The 16,346-nt window shown below is 38.6% G+C and overlaps 3 protein-coding genes across 3 annotated transcripts; 2 read left to right on the top strand and 1 right to left on the bottom strand.

The window, feature by feature from the left end:
• Positions 1–246: 246 nt before the first annotated feature.
• dis3 (DIS3 exosome endoribonuclease and 3'-5' exoribonuclease) lies at positions 247–5,280 on the top strand. Its single transcript, XM_072436707.1, has 21 exons — positions 247–543; positions 1,105–1,262; positions 1,345–1,541; positions 1,614–1,687; positions 1,779–1,943; positions 2,023–2,187; positions 2,272–2,385; positions 2,453–2,590; positions 2,659–2,805; positions 2,880–2,996; positions 3,092–3,193; positions 3,270–3,334; positions 3,412–3,496; positions 3,607–3,734; positions 3,800–3,886; positions 3,991–4,147; positions 4,214–4,428; positions 4,504–4,672; positions 4,751–4,909; positions 4,980–5,102; positions 5,173–5,280. The coding sequence occupies exons 1-21, from the start codon at positions 325–327 to the stop codon at positions 5,239–5,241; spliced, it is 2,853 nt and encodes a 950-aa protein (XP_072292808.1). The 5' UTR covers positions 247–324; the 3' UTR covers positions 5,242–5,280.
• Positions 5,281–6,303: 1,023 nt separating this feature from the next.
• bora (bora aurora kinase A activator) lies at positions 6,304–9,103 on the bottom strand. The gene is made up of 12 exons (XM_072437436.1): positions 9,018–9,103; positions 8,658–8,801; positions 8,467–8,573; positions 8,348–8,393; positions 8,196–8,274; positions 8,065–8,109; positions 7,911–7,967; positions 7,565–7,839; positions 7,313–7,475; positions 6,698–7,230; positions 6,441–6,581; positions 6,304–6,381 (listed from the first exon to the last, which is right to left on the bottom strand). Exons 2-12 carry the CDS (start codon positions 8,799–8,801, stop codon positions 6,361–6,363), a joined length of 1,611 nt encoding a protein of 536 aa, XP_072293537.1. The 5' UTR covers positions 9,018–9,103; the 3' UTR covers positions 6,304–6,360.
• A 60-nt stretch (positions 9,104–9,163) lies between these two features.
• On the top strand, positions 9,164–10,729 carry mzt1 (mitotic spindle organizing protein 1). Its single transcript, XM_072437437.1, has 3 exons — positions 9,164–9,469; positions 9,816–9,961; positions 10,494–10,729. Exons 1-3 carry the CDS (start codon positions 9,418–9,420, stop codon positions 10,515–10,517), a joined length of 222 nt encoding a protein of 73 aa, XP_072293538.1. The 5' UTR covers positions 9,164–9,417; the 3' UTR covers positions 10,518–10,729.
• The last annotated feature ends 5,617 nt before the right edge of the window (positions 10,730–16,346 follow it).

The raw sequence follows: 16,346 nt of genomic DNA, 5'->3' as shown, positions 1-16,346 counted from the left end.
GCAGGAAAGAATGGACAACCATAAACTATTCCGGGGCTGAACTTTTGCTTTAGCACTATTTGCCTTAATAGATATTCTTTTTACAATACATTTAGTTTTTTATTTGGTATCAATTCGCACCTATGTAGGTTTTATCCATTGTGTATGCGGGTTACATCTGTCTTAATGCCATAGACACATTGATCGGAAGCTTTCTTTTTTAACTCCGTGAAAGAGAATTCTCGACCAACGGGAGTCGCTTATAGTTTACACATGGATCCCCGCTAACTCTGGCACATGTAGAGTCAGACATTGTATTTTACTTCTTACGATTTGGTTTTCAACATGCTGAAGTCTAAAACGTTTGTTAAGAAAACGCGGTCGGGTGGTGTGGTGAAAATAGTGCGTGAACATTATTTGAGAGATGATATTTGGTGTGGTAGTGAAATATGTTCCGAGTGCAAACAGGAGACCACAGTACTGCAGAGGGATGTTTGTATTGAGAGCAATCTTTGCTCATGCCCACACTATTTGATTCCTGACACCAATGTGGTACTGCATCAAGTAAGTAATGTGCAATTCATGTAAAATTCATGTGCAATCTATGTGCTGTCGTGACACATATTCATGTGCAATTACTGTCGTGATCACATGCAATGGTATTTATGTATTTATTTATTTATTTGTCTATGGGAGTTTTTATTTATTTATAGGAGATCTTCTACTGAAAGTGTTTTTCAGACTTCCTATAAGTGATCTGTTCTTCTGTATCTACCTCTGTATCTACCTGCGTTGCACCAATGAAATTTCCCCATGTGGGACAATAAAGGAATATCTTATCTTATCTTATCTTATCTTAAACATTTTGATAATTATATTTATATTATGTAAGTAAAAGTTGAGCTGTATTTGGGGAAACTACTACAATTTCAAAGGCTGTATTACAAAAAGGATTAAAACTAATACTTTTCTAAAGGAATGTGCCAAATACACTATAATTTGTAGACTTGACACTTCCCAGTAGGAAGAGTGACCACAACTTTTAGTAAGAGTAAGGAAATGTAACTTTGAGTAAATGTTAGAGGGCACATTCCCACATCGAAGTCTGTGACATTTTTCTTGCAGATTGATGTGTTGGAGGATCCTATAATCCGTAATGTCATCATACTACAGACTGTACTGCAGGAGGTCCGTCACCGCAGTGCTCCAATCTATAAACGGGTTAAGGACATGATGCATGAGAAAGAGAAGCATTTCTACACTTTTACTAATGAACATCACAGGTAGACACAACTGACCTCCTGAATCAAGTGCATAGTTCACCTAACGCACTACTTGTTAAATTCTATTTATTACTTTTCCTAGGGAAACATTTATTGAACGTGAGCCAGGAGAGAGTGCAAATGACCGAAATGACAGGGCAATCCGTGTTGCTGCAAAATGGTACAGTGAACACTTTAAGCCATTCAAGTCTACTTCGGACGGACTGGAGGTGGTCCTCCTCACAGACGACCAGGGAAATAAGCAAAAGGCAAAAGAAATGGGACTTCTAGTTTTGAAATGTAAGTTGTTGTTGTTGTTTTTTAAATGCTGCATGCATACCACTACCCTATAATGACTGATTTATTATGTAGGTGAGGATTATATCAAGAGTCTTATTGCAAATCCTGAGCTTGTAGATCGCTTGGCATTGACCAACGATGAAAAGGTAAACACTTTTATTTAGTGTCACAAATGGACAAATGGTTTGTATGGGTTTGGTGGTATTATTCAGCTAATTATTATTTGTATCATCCAAGAATGACATCTCAAAGAAAGTGTTATTCCCCGAACATCTTCCACTGTCCAAGATCCAAGTAGGCATCAAGGCTGGTGCCTTTCTTCAAGGAACCTTTCGGGCCAGTAGGGACAACTACCTGGAGGGCACAGTCTTTGTCCATGGAGAAGGAGAGGAAAGTACAGAGGTAAGTGCACAAAATCCATGCCGTTTTAAATTAATTAAATAGTTGAAATCTGCTTAAATATTAACCTATTCACTTACAGGTTCTTCTCCAGGGCCTCACAAATCTTAATAGAGCAGTGCACCAAGATGTTGTCGCTGTGCAACTTTTGCCACGGGACAAGTGGGTGGCTCCATCTTCAATTGTGCTTCAAGATGAAGGCACAGCAAAGGATGCGGCTGGTGAAGAGGAGGACGAAGAGAAAGCGGTATGTTTTCTTGCAGATTTAATAAGGACTGAGATTAAATGTTTTATTAAATGTTACTAAAGCTAAAAGTATGCATTTGAATAGTTGAAAACATCAGCAGCTGAATCAGCCAAAAAACCAACTGGAAAAGTGATTGGGATCATCAAAAGAAGCTGGAGGCCTTTCTGTGGGATGCTTAATGTTTCTCAAATAAAAGAGGTAAAACACTGTTATAATACCTACTTGTATATGTTACTGTGGATAACATTCTCTATTTTCAATTTAGTCAACAAGACACCTTTTCACTCCTGCTGACAGACGTATTCCACGTATTCGCATAGAAACACGACAATCATCCACACTGGCGGGGCAGAGAATCATGGTTGCCATTGATGGCTGGCCCAAAGACTCTAGATATCCAAATGTAAGTAATTCCCTGTATAATACTAATTGGTGTGCTGATCACTTAAGCTTACGATGTCTTGGTGCTAGGGTCATTTTGTACGCAGCCTGGGTGGTGCAGGCGATAAGGAAACTGAGCAAGAAGTGCTTCTACTTGAACATGATGTACCACACCAGGCCTTTTCCCAAGCTGTGCTCAGTTTTCTTCCCAAGATGCCATGGTGCATCACACCGGAGGTAAGGCCCCACCAACAAGCCAGTTGTGTTTATTTCTGGACTGATAATTGTTTTTATACACATGTATATGGTAGGATGTAGCAAAGAGAGAAGACCTAAGAGAGCTGACTGTGTGCAGTGTGGATCCTCCTGGATGTACTGACATTGATGATGCTCTTCACTGCAGAGAACTGGACAATGGAAACTTAGAGGTGTCAACACAAACATGCTTTTGTTTAGACATTACATATTTGAGGTCCTGATTACACATTGGGATTTAAAATGTTCTTTCCCCGTGTGCATTTAGGTTGGTGTCCATATAGCTGATGTGAGCCACTTCATCAGACCTGGCAATGCTATGGATCAAGAAGCAGCCAACAGAGGGACGACTGTCTACTTGTGTGGAAAGGTAGGAGCTTCACAGTTCAGCTTGAAAATAAATATTACTTTTGAATGAAATATATTACTGTTCTTTTTTTCAACAGAGAATAGACATGGTTCCTGAGTTACTGAGTTCAAATCTTTGTTCTTTGCGCTCAAATGTTGAGAGGTAGGGTATTGACCACACGTTCTAGTCTACTGTAGGTCTATGTCAAAACTAAGCTTTTTTTGTTCCTATGTTTCTAGATTAGCATTTTCTTGCATATGGGAAATGAACAACAGTGCTGAAATAGTGAAGACTCGCTTTACAAAAAGTATTATTAACTCCAAGGTAAAATGTGCAATTAACGAAGAATGCAACATAAAACATGAAATGTCCCAATGTGAAAATGATTTAAGGTGAATTCATTGCTTAATGTTTTTTCTTTCATTTTCACTTAGGCATCTTTGACATATGCAGAAGCCCAGATGAGGATCGATGATACAACTATGAATGATGACATAACTAAGAGTCTGCGGGGTCTCAACAAACTTGCCAAAATTTTAAAGCGACAAAGAATAGATAACGGGTAAATATATTAATAGTATCATGTCATAAAAACTATAACCTTATAATTTTTGTTTTGTTTTAAAGGGCTCTTACTCTGTCATCATTGGAGGTTCGTTTCCACATAGACAGTGAAACTCATGACCCTATTGATCTCCAGACTAAAGAACTAATGTTAGTAACTTTTGATAACTACGTTTCGATACATCCATTTGTTGCATACCACTAAGCTGTATGTAACCGTATGTCTTCTTTTTATCTGTTCATATTCTCATTAGGGAAACCAATTCAATGGTAGAAGAATTTATGTTGTTGGCTAACATTTCGGTTGCTCAAAAGATCTATGATGAGTTTCCAGAGTGTGCCTTGCTGAGGAAGCACCCTGCACCCCCGCCTTCAAACTATGACATTCTCATAAAGGCAGCCAAGTCGAAGGTGAACAAGTCTTACTCACAATGAAGCTTATGAGCACTCTTTACTTTTTTGGTTTTCCTTCCACAGAATGTTGATATCCACACAGATTCAGCAAAAGCATTGGCTGACTCCCTTGATGTAGCCCGAGTGGACAACTTTCCATACTTCAACACACTGTTGCGAATCTTGGCTACCAGGTGTATGATGCAGGCTGTCTATTTTTGTTCCGGCATGGACAGTGATTTCCATCACTACGGTCTTGCTTCACCAATCTACACACACTTCACATCTCCCATTAGAAGGTAACGCATACCAACAGACATCTATTGTGTGGTGTTTTTGTGTGCTAATAATAATCAGATTCTCCACAAACCAAGGTACTCTGATATTATAGTACACCGCCTTCTTGCTGTGGCTATTGGAGCAGATAGCACCTATTCGGATTTAATGGATAAGCATAAGCAGTCAGCTCTTTGCAACAACCTCAACTACAGACACAAAATGTCTCAGTATGCACAGAGGGCTTCAGTGGCGTTCCACACACAGGTACCAATGATCAGGCTTCTTTTTGTCTTTAATGTCAAATAAAATGACTACGGTATTCTTATATTGATCCTTTTTCAGCTGTTCTTCAAAAGTCGAGGTGTATTAAACGAGGAGGGCTTTGTTCTATTTGTGAGAAAAAATGCAATCATTGTACTCATCCCCAAGTTTGGATTAGAGGGAACAGTTTTCTTTGAGAGTAGAAACAAAACCAGTCCAAACCTTGTTTTTGACGAAGAGGTATGAATATTTAATGCATTAATTTATTCCTTCAAATGTAGTATTTGAGTAATAACGTCCCTCTTTTTAGGGTCCTACTCTGACAGTGTTGCAGCATACATTTCACATTTTCGATAAGGTGAAGGTGACAATCAGCCTTGATGCTTCCAATATCCAGCACCAAAAGATCCGAATGGCACTGTTAGATCCTGTGGTATGTTTAAAAACTTAACCCAATTTATGTACTTAACATTGATTTATAATTATCGTCTGTATTTCTTCAGATTCCTGGCGTGAGCGTTCTAGCTGAGGATCCTGAGCCACTAGCCAAGAAATCTAAAATTGATTGCTAGAGAAAACCCCCACCACATTCCTCTTGTTTTTTTATTTGACAATGCATTTAAGATACTGGTTTTAGATACGTTTTTTTTTTTTATATATCTATATTTGTAGTGCAGATTTTCTTACTACACTAATGGATCAGGCATAACTGAATTTATTCAAGACTCAACCTTCCAAGTCACTTTAATTCTGACAAGTATTCAGCTCACAGTAAAGTACAAATGTATAACAATGGCTCAATCAGCATTTTTATTAAGTGGCATTCACTCGCCCCACTTGAATAAATAACCATCACCATCAAAAAAGTTTCAGAGCAATTCTTAAGGTGTAATGGACGATTTTTTGCCGATTTGAGCACTCAAGCGGAAGTTTGCATGCTCACTCCCCCCGTGCGGACGCACAAAAACGCCTCGCAGCTGGACGTGTTTAAGAAATTTCATTGATGCAACGCAGGCAGATACAGAGGTAGCGACAGAAGAAAAGAACATAACTTATAGGAAGTTTGAAAAACACTCAGAAGATCTCTTATAAACAAAAAATCCTAAAGACAAAACCATTTCTGTAGATTTCCGTCTCTTCTGAGCCAGCTCGAACAGTCTTTCTCTGTCTTAATTTTGTCCTGTACACGGAGGGAACTATATTATGATAAATCCATAGATCCGCTTTACTGGGGATGAGCCAGAACGAGGCATCAGGTGAGCCGTAGGTGCGTTCTATGATTGATAGGTGGTAGGACTAATCGGCTGTCCACGCCACGGGAAAATGAGACTGAGAAAAAAAATCGTCCATTCTACCTTTAAACATTAGTATAAGGAAATCAAAATCATGATAAAAGGTGTAAAAAATATAAATACATTATGATTTAGATAAGTTTTAACTATCAATTCAAAATTAATGCCACAGCAAAATACCATATTCAAGTATGTTTTAAACCGATTACAGTAGAAAAATTGTGTAAACAAGATTTTTACATCATAACAAATTTAACATAATTATACACAATTATATTTGTTTGGCCAAGTTGTCACTTGCTCCGTTTCAAGTTCATAAAAACTGAGTAAAATTAGATTGATGCAAAAAAAATAATAATCTTGTTCAGTCAGCTTTTGACAATTATGTCCATAAAAACGTCAATGGTAGGGATAAAACATCTGTAAAAAACAGTAAATAGTTAATGACAGAAATGACAAAGAAAATGTTGAGGACTAACCTTTGGTTTAGTTTGTCTTGTAAGTTGAAAGGCATCTTCTGACATATGTGAGGTGAAAGACTCTTTGCCATTGCACTCTGAACCAAGTCCATCTATAAAACTGCCAGTGCCAGCTGAAGTAGTGTTGTAACCACTGTCCACCTACAATAGACAAATTCATTTTACAGTTTTCTTTTGCAGTGTGGAGCAGTGACACATTTAAGCCCTGTTTAAAAACAGAAACGTTCTAATACTACAGAACCAACAGTATGACTAACCTGCATGCTTGACTCATAGCGTATGCTGCTTCCCTCTGTCAAAAGGGACATAAATGTTTGCGAGCCCTCTCCTGCAGACACATTTCCCATACGAGAGCTGGTTAGGCGCTCTTCTGCCCCTTCGGATTCATGTTCCTCTTTATCTAATCTCCCCTCAATGTCTTTTCTTCCAACCTCTTCCATCATCAAAGGCTTTAAATTATTATCATCAATTGCTTCAGAGTCTTTAAAAGCAGTCCGTGGAGACACTGGATCCAAATCCATTGATGTTAGGGGTTGAAGGTCCTCAAGCTCTTGGCCGTCCTGGAGCCTCGGGTTCAGGATAGGGGATATTGGTGGAGGTGAAGCCCAAAATCCAACTTTATTTCTTAGTTTCAATCTGGAATAGTTTTTGGCCTCATGGTAGTTGAGTTGGAGTGGAGAACCATTATGAATAGGGGAACATCCCTCCACAATCGGGCTTTCAATGCCTGAAGTGACATCACCATCCAGAGGAACATCTAGTGGAGTCAAACTTGTTGGTAGCTTGTTTTCTATAAACAAGAAACAAAGAAGAAATATCACATTGCCAACGGTTTTGTACAATCTTTGAAGGATGCAAAAGGCATTAATTACTTGAAGCAATCGGTGTGCATGAAGCTTGTATAAAAATAGGGGAAATGATGGGTGAAGCAAAGCGAGCTGAAGAAGATCTATCAGGGAAAACAGGACTATTCATGCTACCAATACTGCAGTCTCGGAAACAGCCATTTTGGATTGGGCTAGACGAAAACTGACCCTATTAAAAAAAAAAAAAAAAAAAACAAGCAGACAACTTTTAGAAAACAGAACCCACAGAAAAAAAAACATGTCACTGTAGCTTTCTACCGTAGAGGGAGTTGCAGATTGAATGCCACAAGACATGGGAGAAGAGAAAATGGAGTAAGTGGTTTCTCTTTTAGGAATGTGCAAGTCCTCCGTAGCTCCGCCTGTGGCATCTGCCTGTAGCCTGTGGTGCTCTGAAAAGCCTCTTACAGGGCTTGGAGGTGTGGAGCTATCAGAGCCACTGCCTTGGCCATCAAGAAAAAGTTTTCGTCTCAAAGATGAGGAACTAAGGCTCTCCGGTACAGTATCAGATGGTTCTTCGTATCGGTAGTATTCCCCTGTGGTACGTAAAAAGTAAAGTAATGCAACTGAAATAATTGGTGACCCCATTTCGGTTGTCAAAACTCACCAAGTACTTTTTCCAAATCAAAGGCCAATGGCAATGAGAGTATAGTCTGGCATCCAACTGTAAAAAGCCAAGATAAGTTATAAACAGAAGTCTGTAAACAGAAGTCTGTAAACAAAGAAAACTAAAATTGCAAAAATGACTTAAGTATATCAACCTGATATCTTCCCTAGGTTTTCAGCGATCAGAGGAGACACAGTACCTTCAAACATAAAATCGGTGACAAACACTTATTCCACTTGCCCCCAATAAGTTGTGTGCCAGAGAACAATATTGAAACAAACTTACTTTTCTTACAGAAGGGACTGACTTTTCGTGATTCTGGTGCAGCCCAGGGTGAGGGAACGATAGATCCTTTAGTAAAAAACTAGAGAGAAAGGGAAAAAATATAAAATGCATGCTAGCAAAATAATTTAAGAAGGTGTAATTATAAAACATACATGGTCAATGGCATTTTGACACTTTTGCTCAATGTCCGAGTCCGTCCTAGAAAGGAAATTATGGAAACATTACAACCAATTACATTGAGATCTTGAAGTAATTTCGTGTATTGACATACCTTGTCTGGCTGAGGTAGAAAGACTGCCTCTGAATTTCATCCTGGTCTATATGAACAGGAAAAAGACTAGCCATATCTTCAATTGCCCAGGTGAATTTGGGAGGCGTCTAGAAAGGAGGAAGCAAGTACTACCATTTAACAACGAAAAAGCCAGAGGGAAAGGATACTGTTAAAGGTGTGTTCATACTTACGGCTTTACAGGTTTTAGATTGAAACACGGATGGGCTGGGAACAACGGGTTCTCGGAGATGATGGTAATCATTAGGACTTTCAAAAGGATTTCTTATTGAGGGTCTTCCCGGAGTCTCTGGCGTGATATGCACATGGTCCCCCATCTGAGCACACAAAAACGTTAAGCTACATAAACCACATAAAAAAGGAGCTGTTTGGCTTCCGCCTTGTTTAGCTTGAGAGGCTTGTCTTGACGACGCACGGCAAGCAATGGCCCAACTTACGTTATACTACATACTTTGACAAAGCAACCACACACAATGCGCCGTATTTTGACAATGACAATTTAAGTTGTTGTAACGAGTGTAACTTGTACTTACATTTGCCTGGTAGAGCTAAAACACTGGTCAGAGAAAGAGTCAGAGCAGCCGCAAAAGCAAACGTTCAATTCAATTTGGCCCACAGCGCAGATCAGCCAATCAAATGGACGCGTGAAATGTGCGTAAGCCAATCAGAAATGACGCCCCGTCTCTTACGTAATATCCGGCGCATGGCAACTGCTTTGTGTTTTGCAGCTAAAAGGTTTGCGAACAGAACAGTTAATTAAGCAAAATTATGTTGTAAAATGTCGGTTAGCAATATGACAAATTAACGGCAAAGCAAATAAGACAAGTAAACTCTGTATGTGATTAAATGTACAGGTTTTCTCCTCCATTTCTAAGGCATTCATCTTTAGATAGTTAAAGCTAACGATATAACGTTAGCCTCATAGCTTCTTCAATGGCAAGTGCAGCCAATGCCAACCTGAACGCAGTGCGAGAGACCATGGATGGTGAGCAAGCTTACTATATTATTATTATTATTTAATGTGGACATTTCCAAAGATGGGAAAGGACAGAATAGACCATAGCATGCAAAGTAGAACTAGGTACATGTTACCCTCTCTAAACTTGAGAGGAAAGAATAGCCAGTTATTTCATTGAAATAAGAGTCTTATTCTGTGACTTTAAAATAAATAGTACATTTTAGTGTAGATAGAGATATAACTAAGTACAACTCAAGCTTTATGACTCAGTGCCACCCATCCCTGAAAAATCCTGTTATGTGAAGTGTAAGGTAAAATAATGTTTATTTTCCTTCACCAGTTAATATCAATAATGTACTATTTTCCCCTACAGTTCTACTGGAGATGTCCAGGTTGTTGAACACAGGTTTGGACATGGAGTCTCTGTCCATATGTGTTCGTCTATGTGAACAGGGAATTAACCCAGAAGCGCTGGCCTCGGTGATAAAAGAACTGCGTAAAGCATCAGAATCTCTAAAGGTGAATGGACACTGCATTTAAAAATAAGGTGGTAGATCGTTTTCATCCAAAGTAGAAGAACATCAGGGTCAAAGTCAATCATTATAGTAGCATTTGAAAGTCAATGTAAAGTTTTTACGACATACTTTAAATTATTTACATTTTATCTTTAATTCATCTGTCTTGTCTTTGCCACTTTAGTAGTGCCCTTTCTCTATTTTACTAATAAACATATGAACAAAATGTGCAAAAATTAGAAAGAAATCAGATCACTCTCAGATGTGGCTGTTTACATGCCATTTCAATGATCTGATACTTAGATTTTTGAAGTGCATGAAGCCAGTGCTTCACAATACCATCAATGATTATGATGGTTGTTTATGCTTTAATCCTGATTTCCTGCATTACATGCTGTTGTGCCCGTGACATTTAGCTTCCAGCGTAAATGTTTTCTTGATGTTTGCTATATGAAGTTTTATGCATTGCTCAAGACCCATTTTAGCTGAAAATATTGATTTGTTATTGTGTATTAATTATTGTTTTTATGTTTTAGACTTCAGAAAACTGTGCAAGCTGAAGAAAAGAAGAGATTACTTTTCATCTCAAATGGAACCTATATTTTATAGATGATGTTTATTTTGACCCCCTTATGAGTAAAAACCTTGGTTTATTCTTGGACCACATACAGGATTTACTTATGACAAATTGTATTGGTGTTGCATCACATTCTGCCTCTGACTTTTCATCTTAAATTGTGTGTTTACTATTTTTCAGTTGACAAAAAAAATACTATTTTGTCATATTAAAACATAACAGTAAATGCCCACAAGATGGTGCTGTTTCATTCTTTGATCAACTGCTCTTCCTTCAAACTATCTGCCTGTGTGGATGTACTTTTAATTATTAAATAGAACTTATTATGAGATTTTATCAAAAATGATGAGTTAACTAAATCTATTTTCACTCATAAATGACTAATGTAATGTTATGGCCTCGGAGAATTGTCATTACCAGAATTGGTTTTCCTTTATTAACAGTTGGTACATGTCCCTTTGCAAGATCCACAACCCCCACAGTATCCTCTCAGCATAGACTTTTCCCCTTATTTTATAGAACATAATTTGCCATTTTTTATGATATTGCACACTTGCCAAAAAATGTATGCCTTTGATCAACCAGAAATGGAGACCGTTCATCACAAATCCAACCACACAGAACATTGTTTTGTTTCTCCACTGTCTGTAAAATGGCTCTATTCATCTTGTAGACGAGGCAAAATGCTGAGAGCACAGAACATCCCTCCATAGGCCTCTGCTCGGGCCTGAAACGACCTCTCATCTTGTGCTGTGGACTGTCAGTGTTTGTGTGCCTGCTCTTCAATGCATGTAGGTGTAAGCCAGTGTAGATGTCTGCAAATGAGTAGCCCTTAAGCCCTTTAACAACACCTCGCCCTCAGAGATACAGAGAAAGCCCAAAGTGAGCAGGAGGGTATGTGTGTGTAAGCACTTCTGTCTTCCTCTGCTTTGTCTTTCCACTTCTTGACTGACAGATCCAGAGTTGAAATCTCTGTACTGCTCCTTTGATCTCCTAACACACTATCTTTCTGTTCCTCAATACCAGCATCATGTTCTCCATCTATGAGAGGCATACAGACACGCTGCAGCAGTGGCTCTACTTGATAGCCTGTAAAGCCGAAACAATTCTGGGCCCTATGTGGGGGGTGAACTGACACGATGATGGAAAGAGACCCACATGGAGAATCTTTTTTCTGTTACAAAGAAAACAAGAGTTATGCATGGCTTGATTGGCTACTGTGGGTGTGGGACGTATTGCTCTCTGTTTGATGTGTCTGAAGGGTTTCTCCTGATCTTACCCTGTTACTTTGATCTCTGTTAAACAAAATATTCCCAAATCCCATAGTCCTGACTGAGAGATTAGCGTCCACATATGCATAAACATCTAAGAGTGCTCAACTAGGCCACTGGTCAGGTCACATGACCGTATCAACTTAAGGAGTACATCCTCACATCAAACTTCTAAAGGTGTTTGTGTTTGTACGTCTGATAATTATCCGGCCTCTGGATTATTTTTCTGATAAATGAGGGCATTCTCATTTAAAAGTGAAAGGTTCTTGTTTTGCAGGTGTGAGGAATACGCTTTACTAAAATAATTAGACTGATTAGTGGGCACTGGTGTATTCTAAGAAGGTAACCCAATTATGGGCACAGCTGTATATAACCATGTACCTCAACCTCCCTGTGCACTGTTTAAGAAGTACACTTTTGTTTTCATATTTCTAACACTGAGGTTATCTGGGCCTCATCAGCAGCATCAATGTAAGGCTTCACTGGCTCTATTTGTCCTGAGAGGAGTTACATGACCTTGTTAGAGTTTACAGCAATATTGCACCCTTGATTAAATACAGATCACACTTAAGATTATACTATTTAGGTACCAATTAAATTCATAGCAAGGAAATTGGATCGTAAACTCTTTAAAGGATCGTTAACAATCATTAGACAAGATAATGGTTTGGCAATCAAAAAAAAAGTCTTCAAAGTCTTAGTGACTTTGTTGGTTTTGGACATTTTCCAAACTGATTAATTTAGAATTGATTGATTTACAGATGTAATTAGCCATCTTCTGCATGCATAATAATGATATATATGGAAAATATTAATTGGTTTCATTAACAAAAGCAGTTAATTGAATAACAATTAACAAAGTTGTTGATGGCATCGACCGAGCGTGTGCCTTCTCCCTAGTGCTTTCCCCTGGATGATAATGAACGTACCGGTACCTTTTATCAGATTGGACCTTTGTGTGTTGGACTATGTAATGACTAATAAGATATTGTGCTTATTAGTTTATTTGAGTGGTTCAGTGAGGCGTTAAGTTGGTGTTGAACATGTTGTGTTTAACAGGTACAGACCATATGCTGCCTTAATCAGACACTGAAATCAAATTTGGGTGTTAAATTGTCTTCTAATAAAAGCAGGTAGTAAAACAACTTGCACTAATTCAATCTCAAATGGGTTTGTGTAAAGTGAACAGCTGTTCATTTTTGTTTGAGTTCTTTTAACATTGCCTTTCTTGTTCCCCCTTTAAACTGCAATAGCCTGTTTGTTACTCAACTTTTCTTAAAGAAGTAAATAGAGATAGAGGGTGGACTAGCTGTCCACTCTCTTTAAAAGAAGACAATGCCAGGCATATTGCGGTGACAGCTTGTATTGTGTGTGTGTGTATGTAAGAGAAAGAGAGAGAGACAGTATGTGTGTATTTGCTGTAAAAACTGAAAATATGGTGTGTGTGTGTGTGTGTGTGTGTGTGTGTGTGTGTGTGTTGCATGTGTGTTCACTGACAGCTTGTATTCTCAGTGATTAATGATGTGCTGTGTGACTTGATAAGTGCTTCGGAGGACCAACGCTTGTTTCAATTAGACCTTGTGAAGGTCGCGACGCCGCGCCGGCCTCTCATTATCATATCCATAATCAATCCACATTATCATAGGAGAATGTGCAGTGGATGTGTGATATCTTGGTCAAACATCCATAGACACCTAATCACAAACCAAAATACAATGACATCCTCTCTCACTCAGCACTGCACACACTTCACTCTGAGTTGATTTGAATCATAACAGTGGCTGTCGGAATGGATTGTCTGTTCAGATTAACAGTGTGTATCTGGGAATTAAGCAGCAATGATGGTGGTGGCATTTTAGATCCCATTCACTGGCACAAATGCCAAAACATCATCCTGTCACCCCCTCTCTCTGTCTCACACAGACTTGTACACATGCAAATACACACAAGGACAATCCACTAAGGCCCTGGGGCATTTTTAATAGAGCCGAAGTGATTCGTTCGTTTTTACTCCTCTAATGAGAACAGATTGAGTGGTATTTACACTTCATCGGCTGATCTAGCCACCTACACATTCCCCTCATGCTTCTGCTGCTCTGTGGCCAAAAGAGACATGTGGAAAGGACCAAGATCTTGGCTTTCAAACAACAACACAACATGCATATTAGCTTTGTCTCATTGACTCATAACAGCTAATATGGAGGACAAGCTTTTAAAATTGGAAGATTGCACCAGAAATGTTGCTACTGCAAATGCGCCAGTCTGTTCTTTTAGTACGTTCAATTAGAATCAAAATTACTGTAAAAAGATTCAACCCCAGCAAAATAGCATTTGAAAAGAGGCTCGTTTGGTATTTCAGTTGAAAATGTAGTGTTCAGAAAGACAAGCACGGTCCACCACAGCTTACTAAAAATCACTTCTGGCTGAGATAACAACATGAAGCAAATGTTGGAGGTTAAAACTGAAGAATTACCATGTACTGGGGCATTTAGAGGAATCAAAATAGATATAAAACATATGTTTGCAGAGTACTGTTGAGCTGCCCAGCATTTCAACAGGCTTGACTACCATAATATGTTGTGAAATTAAACTCCTCAACTGGTTTCCTCTCTCCTGCTGCATGTGTATGTTTTAATACTTAATGATAGAGGGAAGCTCATTGTTTCATTTAGTGGAGTAAAGGTACAATGGCTGCAATATGAATTAAACCAGTGACCTTCCTGTTGTGAGACAAAGTCACTTCCCACCAGGGTATCCTGCTACACTTCTAAACTGGCTCTTGTGCACTTTCATATTTTTAACCCATCTATTAGATCAAACACTAAACATTTTACATTCACTAAACACTTAGCGGTGTCCTGGCAACAATAGGTTTTAGTCAACATTGATGGCTTTATTGGGGTGTTTTCCACAGATGTACAAAGAGAGTCGTGACATTTCTTTTTGGCACGGAAAAGGCCATACTCAGCAGGAGTTATCAAAGGCAAAAAGTAAAAAGTTCGAGTTAGCTATCTCTCTCCCCCTCTCTCTCTTCCCCTGGAGATACTCATGTTAAGCATAATTAAGCAGATTTGATTAGCATCAAGCCTGGCTTCCTCTCTTGACTTTTAATGAATGTAAATCTACCATCTACATCCTAAAGATTAATTTCTGCCAATTAAAAAACACAAGAGGGCTTATTGGGGCGAGGGGGTGGGGTGGCAGGGAGTGTTAAAGTCTTTGAGTTGAAGTACAGTCTGAGTTTTATCCTCTTCCCCCTTGTCTTATGGTGAGGTGGTCTCTGGAGATCTGTGTCTCTCTCTCCCTCATGACCGAGATCATTATCAGCACAATGTTCCGTGAAAGCCACTTTGAGAGGACTGCAAGCTCCATATGTAAATGACAGTGGCAGTGTGAGAAGGGCTACACAGAACAGGTAAAGGGGTCAATTTGTCAAACCAAGGTTATTGCCCCGAGTGTCTTTAATAGTCCATGGCCTAGAATGATTGCATTGCAGTGACTGATCCTGCTGAGTAGTGCATGGTTAACAATACGCCTATTTATATGGTCTTATTGTGGTAATCACTGTTTCATTTCCATGCTCTGTGAAACTGCATTACAAAATGAAACCATTTTCACATTTGTAATTAAGAAGCAAATAATGCTGAATTAATGAAAAAATTGACTATGTCAATGTAGAAGTTGTAGGATTTTAGCAGCCTACTTATTAAGAGAGTTAAATATGCTGAATTAATTAAATATTTGAGTAAGTCTATGTAAAGGTTGTAGGATTTTAGCAGCCTACTTATTAAGTGTTAAATATGCTGAAGTAATGACATATTTGAGTAAGTCTATGTAGAAGTCGTAGGATTTTAGCAGCCTACTTATTAAGTGTTAAATATGCTGAATTAATGAAATATTTGAGTAAGTCTATGTAAAAGTTGTAGGATTTTAGCAGCCTACTTATCAAGAGTGTTATTAAATATGCTGAATTAATGAAATATTTGAGTAAGTCTATGCAGAAGTCGTAGGATTTTAGCAGCCTACTTATTAAGAGAGTTAAATATGCTGAATTAATGAAATATTTGAGTAAGTCTATGTAGAAGTTGTAGGATTTTATCAGCCTACTTATTAAGTGTTAAATATGCTGAATTAATGACATATTTGAGTAAGTCTATGCAGAAGTCGTAGGATTTGAGCAGCCTACTTATTAAGTGTTAAATATGCTGAATTAATGACATATTTGAGTAAGTCTATGCAGAAGTCGTAGGATTTGAGCAGCCTACTTATCAAGAGTGTTATGGAGAAGACATGATTATCCCCACACCAACACTATAAGAAACATGTATATCTGGTTAGGCGTTCATAAATAGGCTTATCTAAACTTTATATAGGCTAATCTGAACTCTCTCCCCCTCTCTCTCCAGGAACATGGCGGGCTCCTCCTCTTATGATAATGTGACAGTCTCATCTCCAGCCGGAGCCTCTCTCATTCACATCCAACTATGTGATCTGTGTCTCACTCACACGCGCCATCCGTGTCTTCTCCTTGTCTCCTTTCA

This window comes from Eucyclogobius newberryi, unplaced genomic scaffold (genome assembly GCF_026437365.1).
Source record: "Eucyclogobius newberryi isolate DKJ021-1_F unplaced genomic scaffold, fEucNew1.0.hap1 SCAF_8, whole genome shotgun sequence".
NCBI classification, from domain to species: Eukaryota; Metazoa; Chordata; class Actinopteri; order Gobiiformes; family Gobiidae; genus Eucyclogobius; species Eucyclogobius newberryi.
Note: the sequence above shows the minus strand (reverse complement) of the source record. Positions and strands in the feature narration are given on the sequence as shown.

What these genes read in the sequence shown, in the direction of transcription:
- bora (XM_072437436.1), bottom strand. Translation starts at nt 8,801, where the DNA reads ATGGGGGACCATGTGCATATCACGCCAGAGACTCCGGGAAGACCCTCA. An exon ending in TGATTTGGAAAAAGTACTTG is followed by an intron (nt 7,840 to 7,910) that starts GTGAGTTTTGAC and finishes TACGTACCACAG; the next exon opens with GGGAATACTACCGATACGAA. An exon ending in GCTATGAGTCAAGCATGCAG is followed by an intron (nt 6,582 to 6,697) that starts GTTAGTCATACT and finishes TGTCTATTGTAG; the next exon opens with GTGGACAGTGGTTACAACAC.
- mzt1 (XM_072437437.1), top strand. Translation starts at nt 9,418, where the DNA reads ATGGCAAGTGCAGCCAATGCCAACCTGAACGCAGTGCGAGAGACCATG. An exon ending in AGTGCGAGAGACCATGGATG is followed by an intron (nt 9,470 to 9,815) that starts GTGAGCAAGCTT and finishes TTTCCCCTACAG; the next exon opens with TTCTACTGGAGATGTCCAGG. An exon ending in AAGCATCAGAATCTCTAAAG is followed by an intron (nt 9,962 to 10,493) that starts GTGAATGGACAC and finishes TTTATGTTTTAG; the next exon opens with ACTTCAGAAAACTGTGCAAG.
- dis3 (XM_072436707.1), top strand. Translation starts at nt 325, where the DNA reads ATGCTGAAGTCTAAAACGTTTGTTAAGAAAACGCGGTCGGGTGGTGTG. An exon ending in TTTACTAATGAACATCACAG is followed by an intron (nt 1,263 to 1,344) that starts GTAGACACAACT and finishes TACTTTTCCTAG; the next exon opens with GGAAACATTTATTGAACGTG. An exon ending in CATGGTGCATCACACCGGAG is followed by an intron (nt 2,806 to 2,879) that starts GTAAGGCCCCAC and finishes TGTATATGGTAG; the next exon opens with GATGTAGCAAAGAGAGAAGA.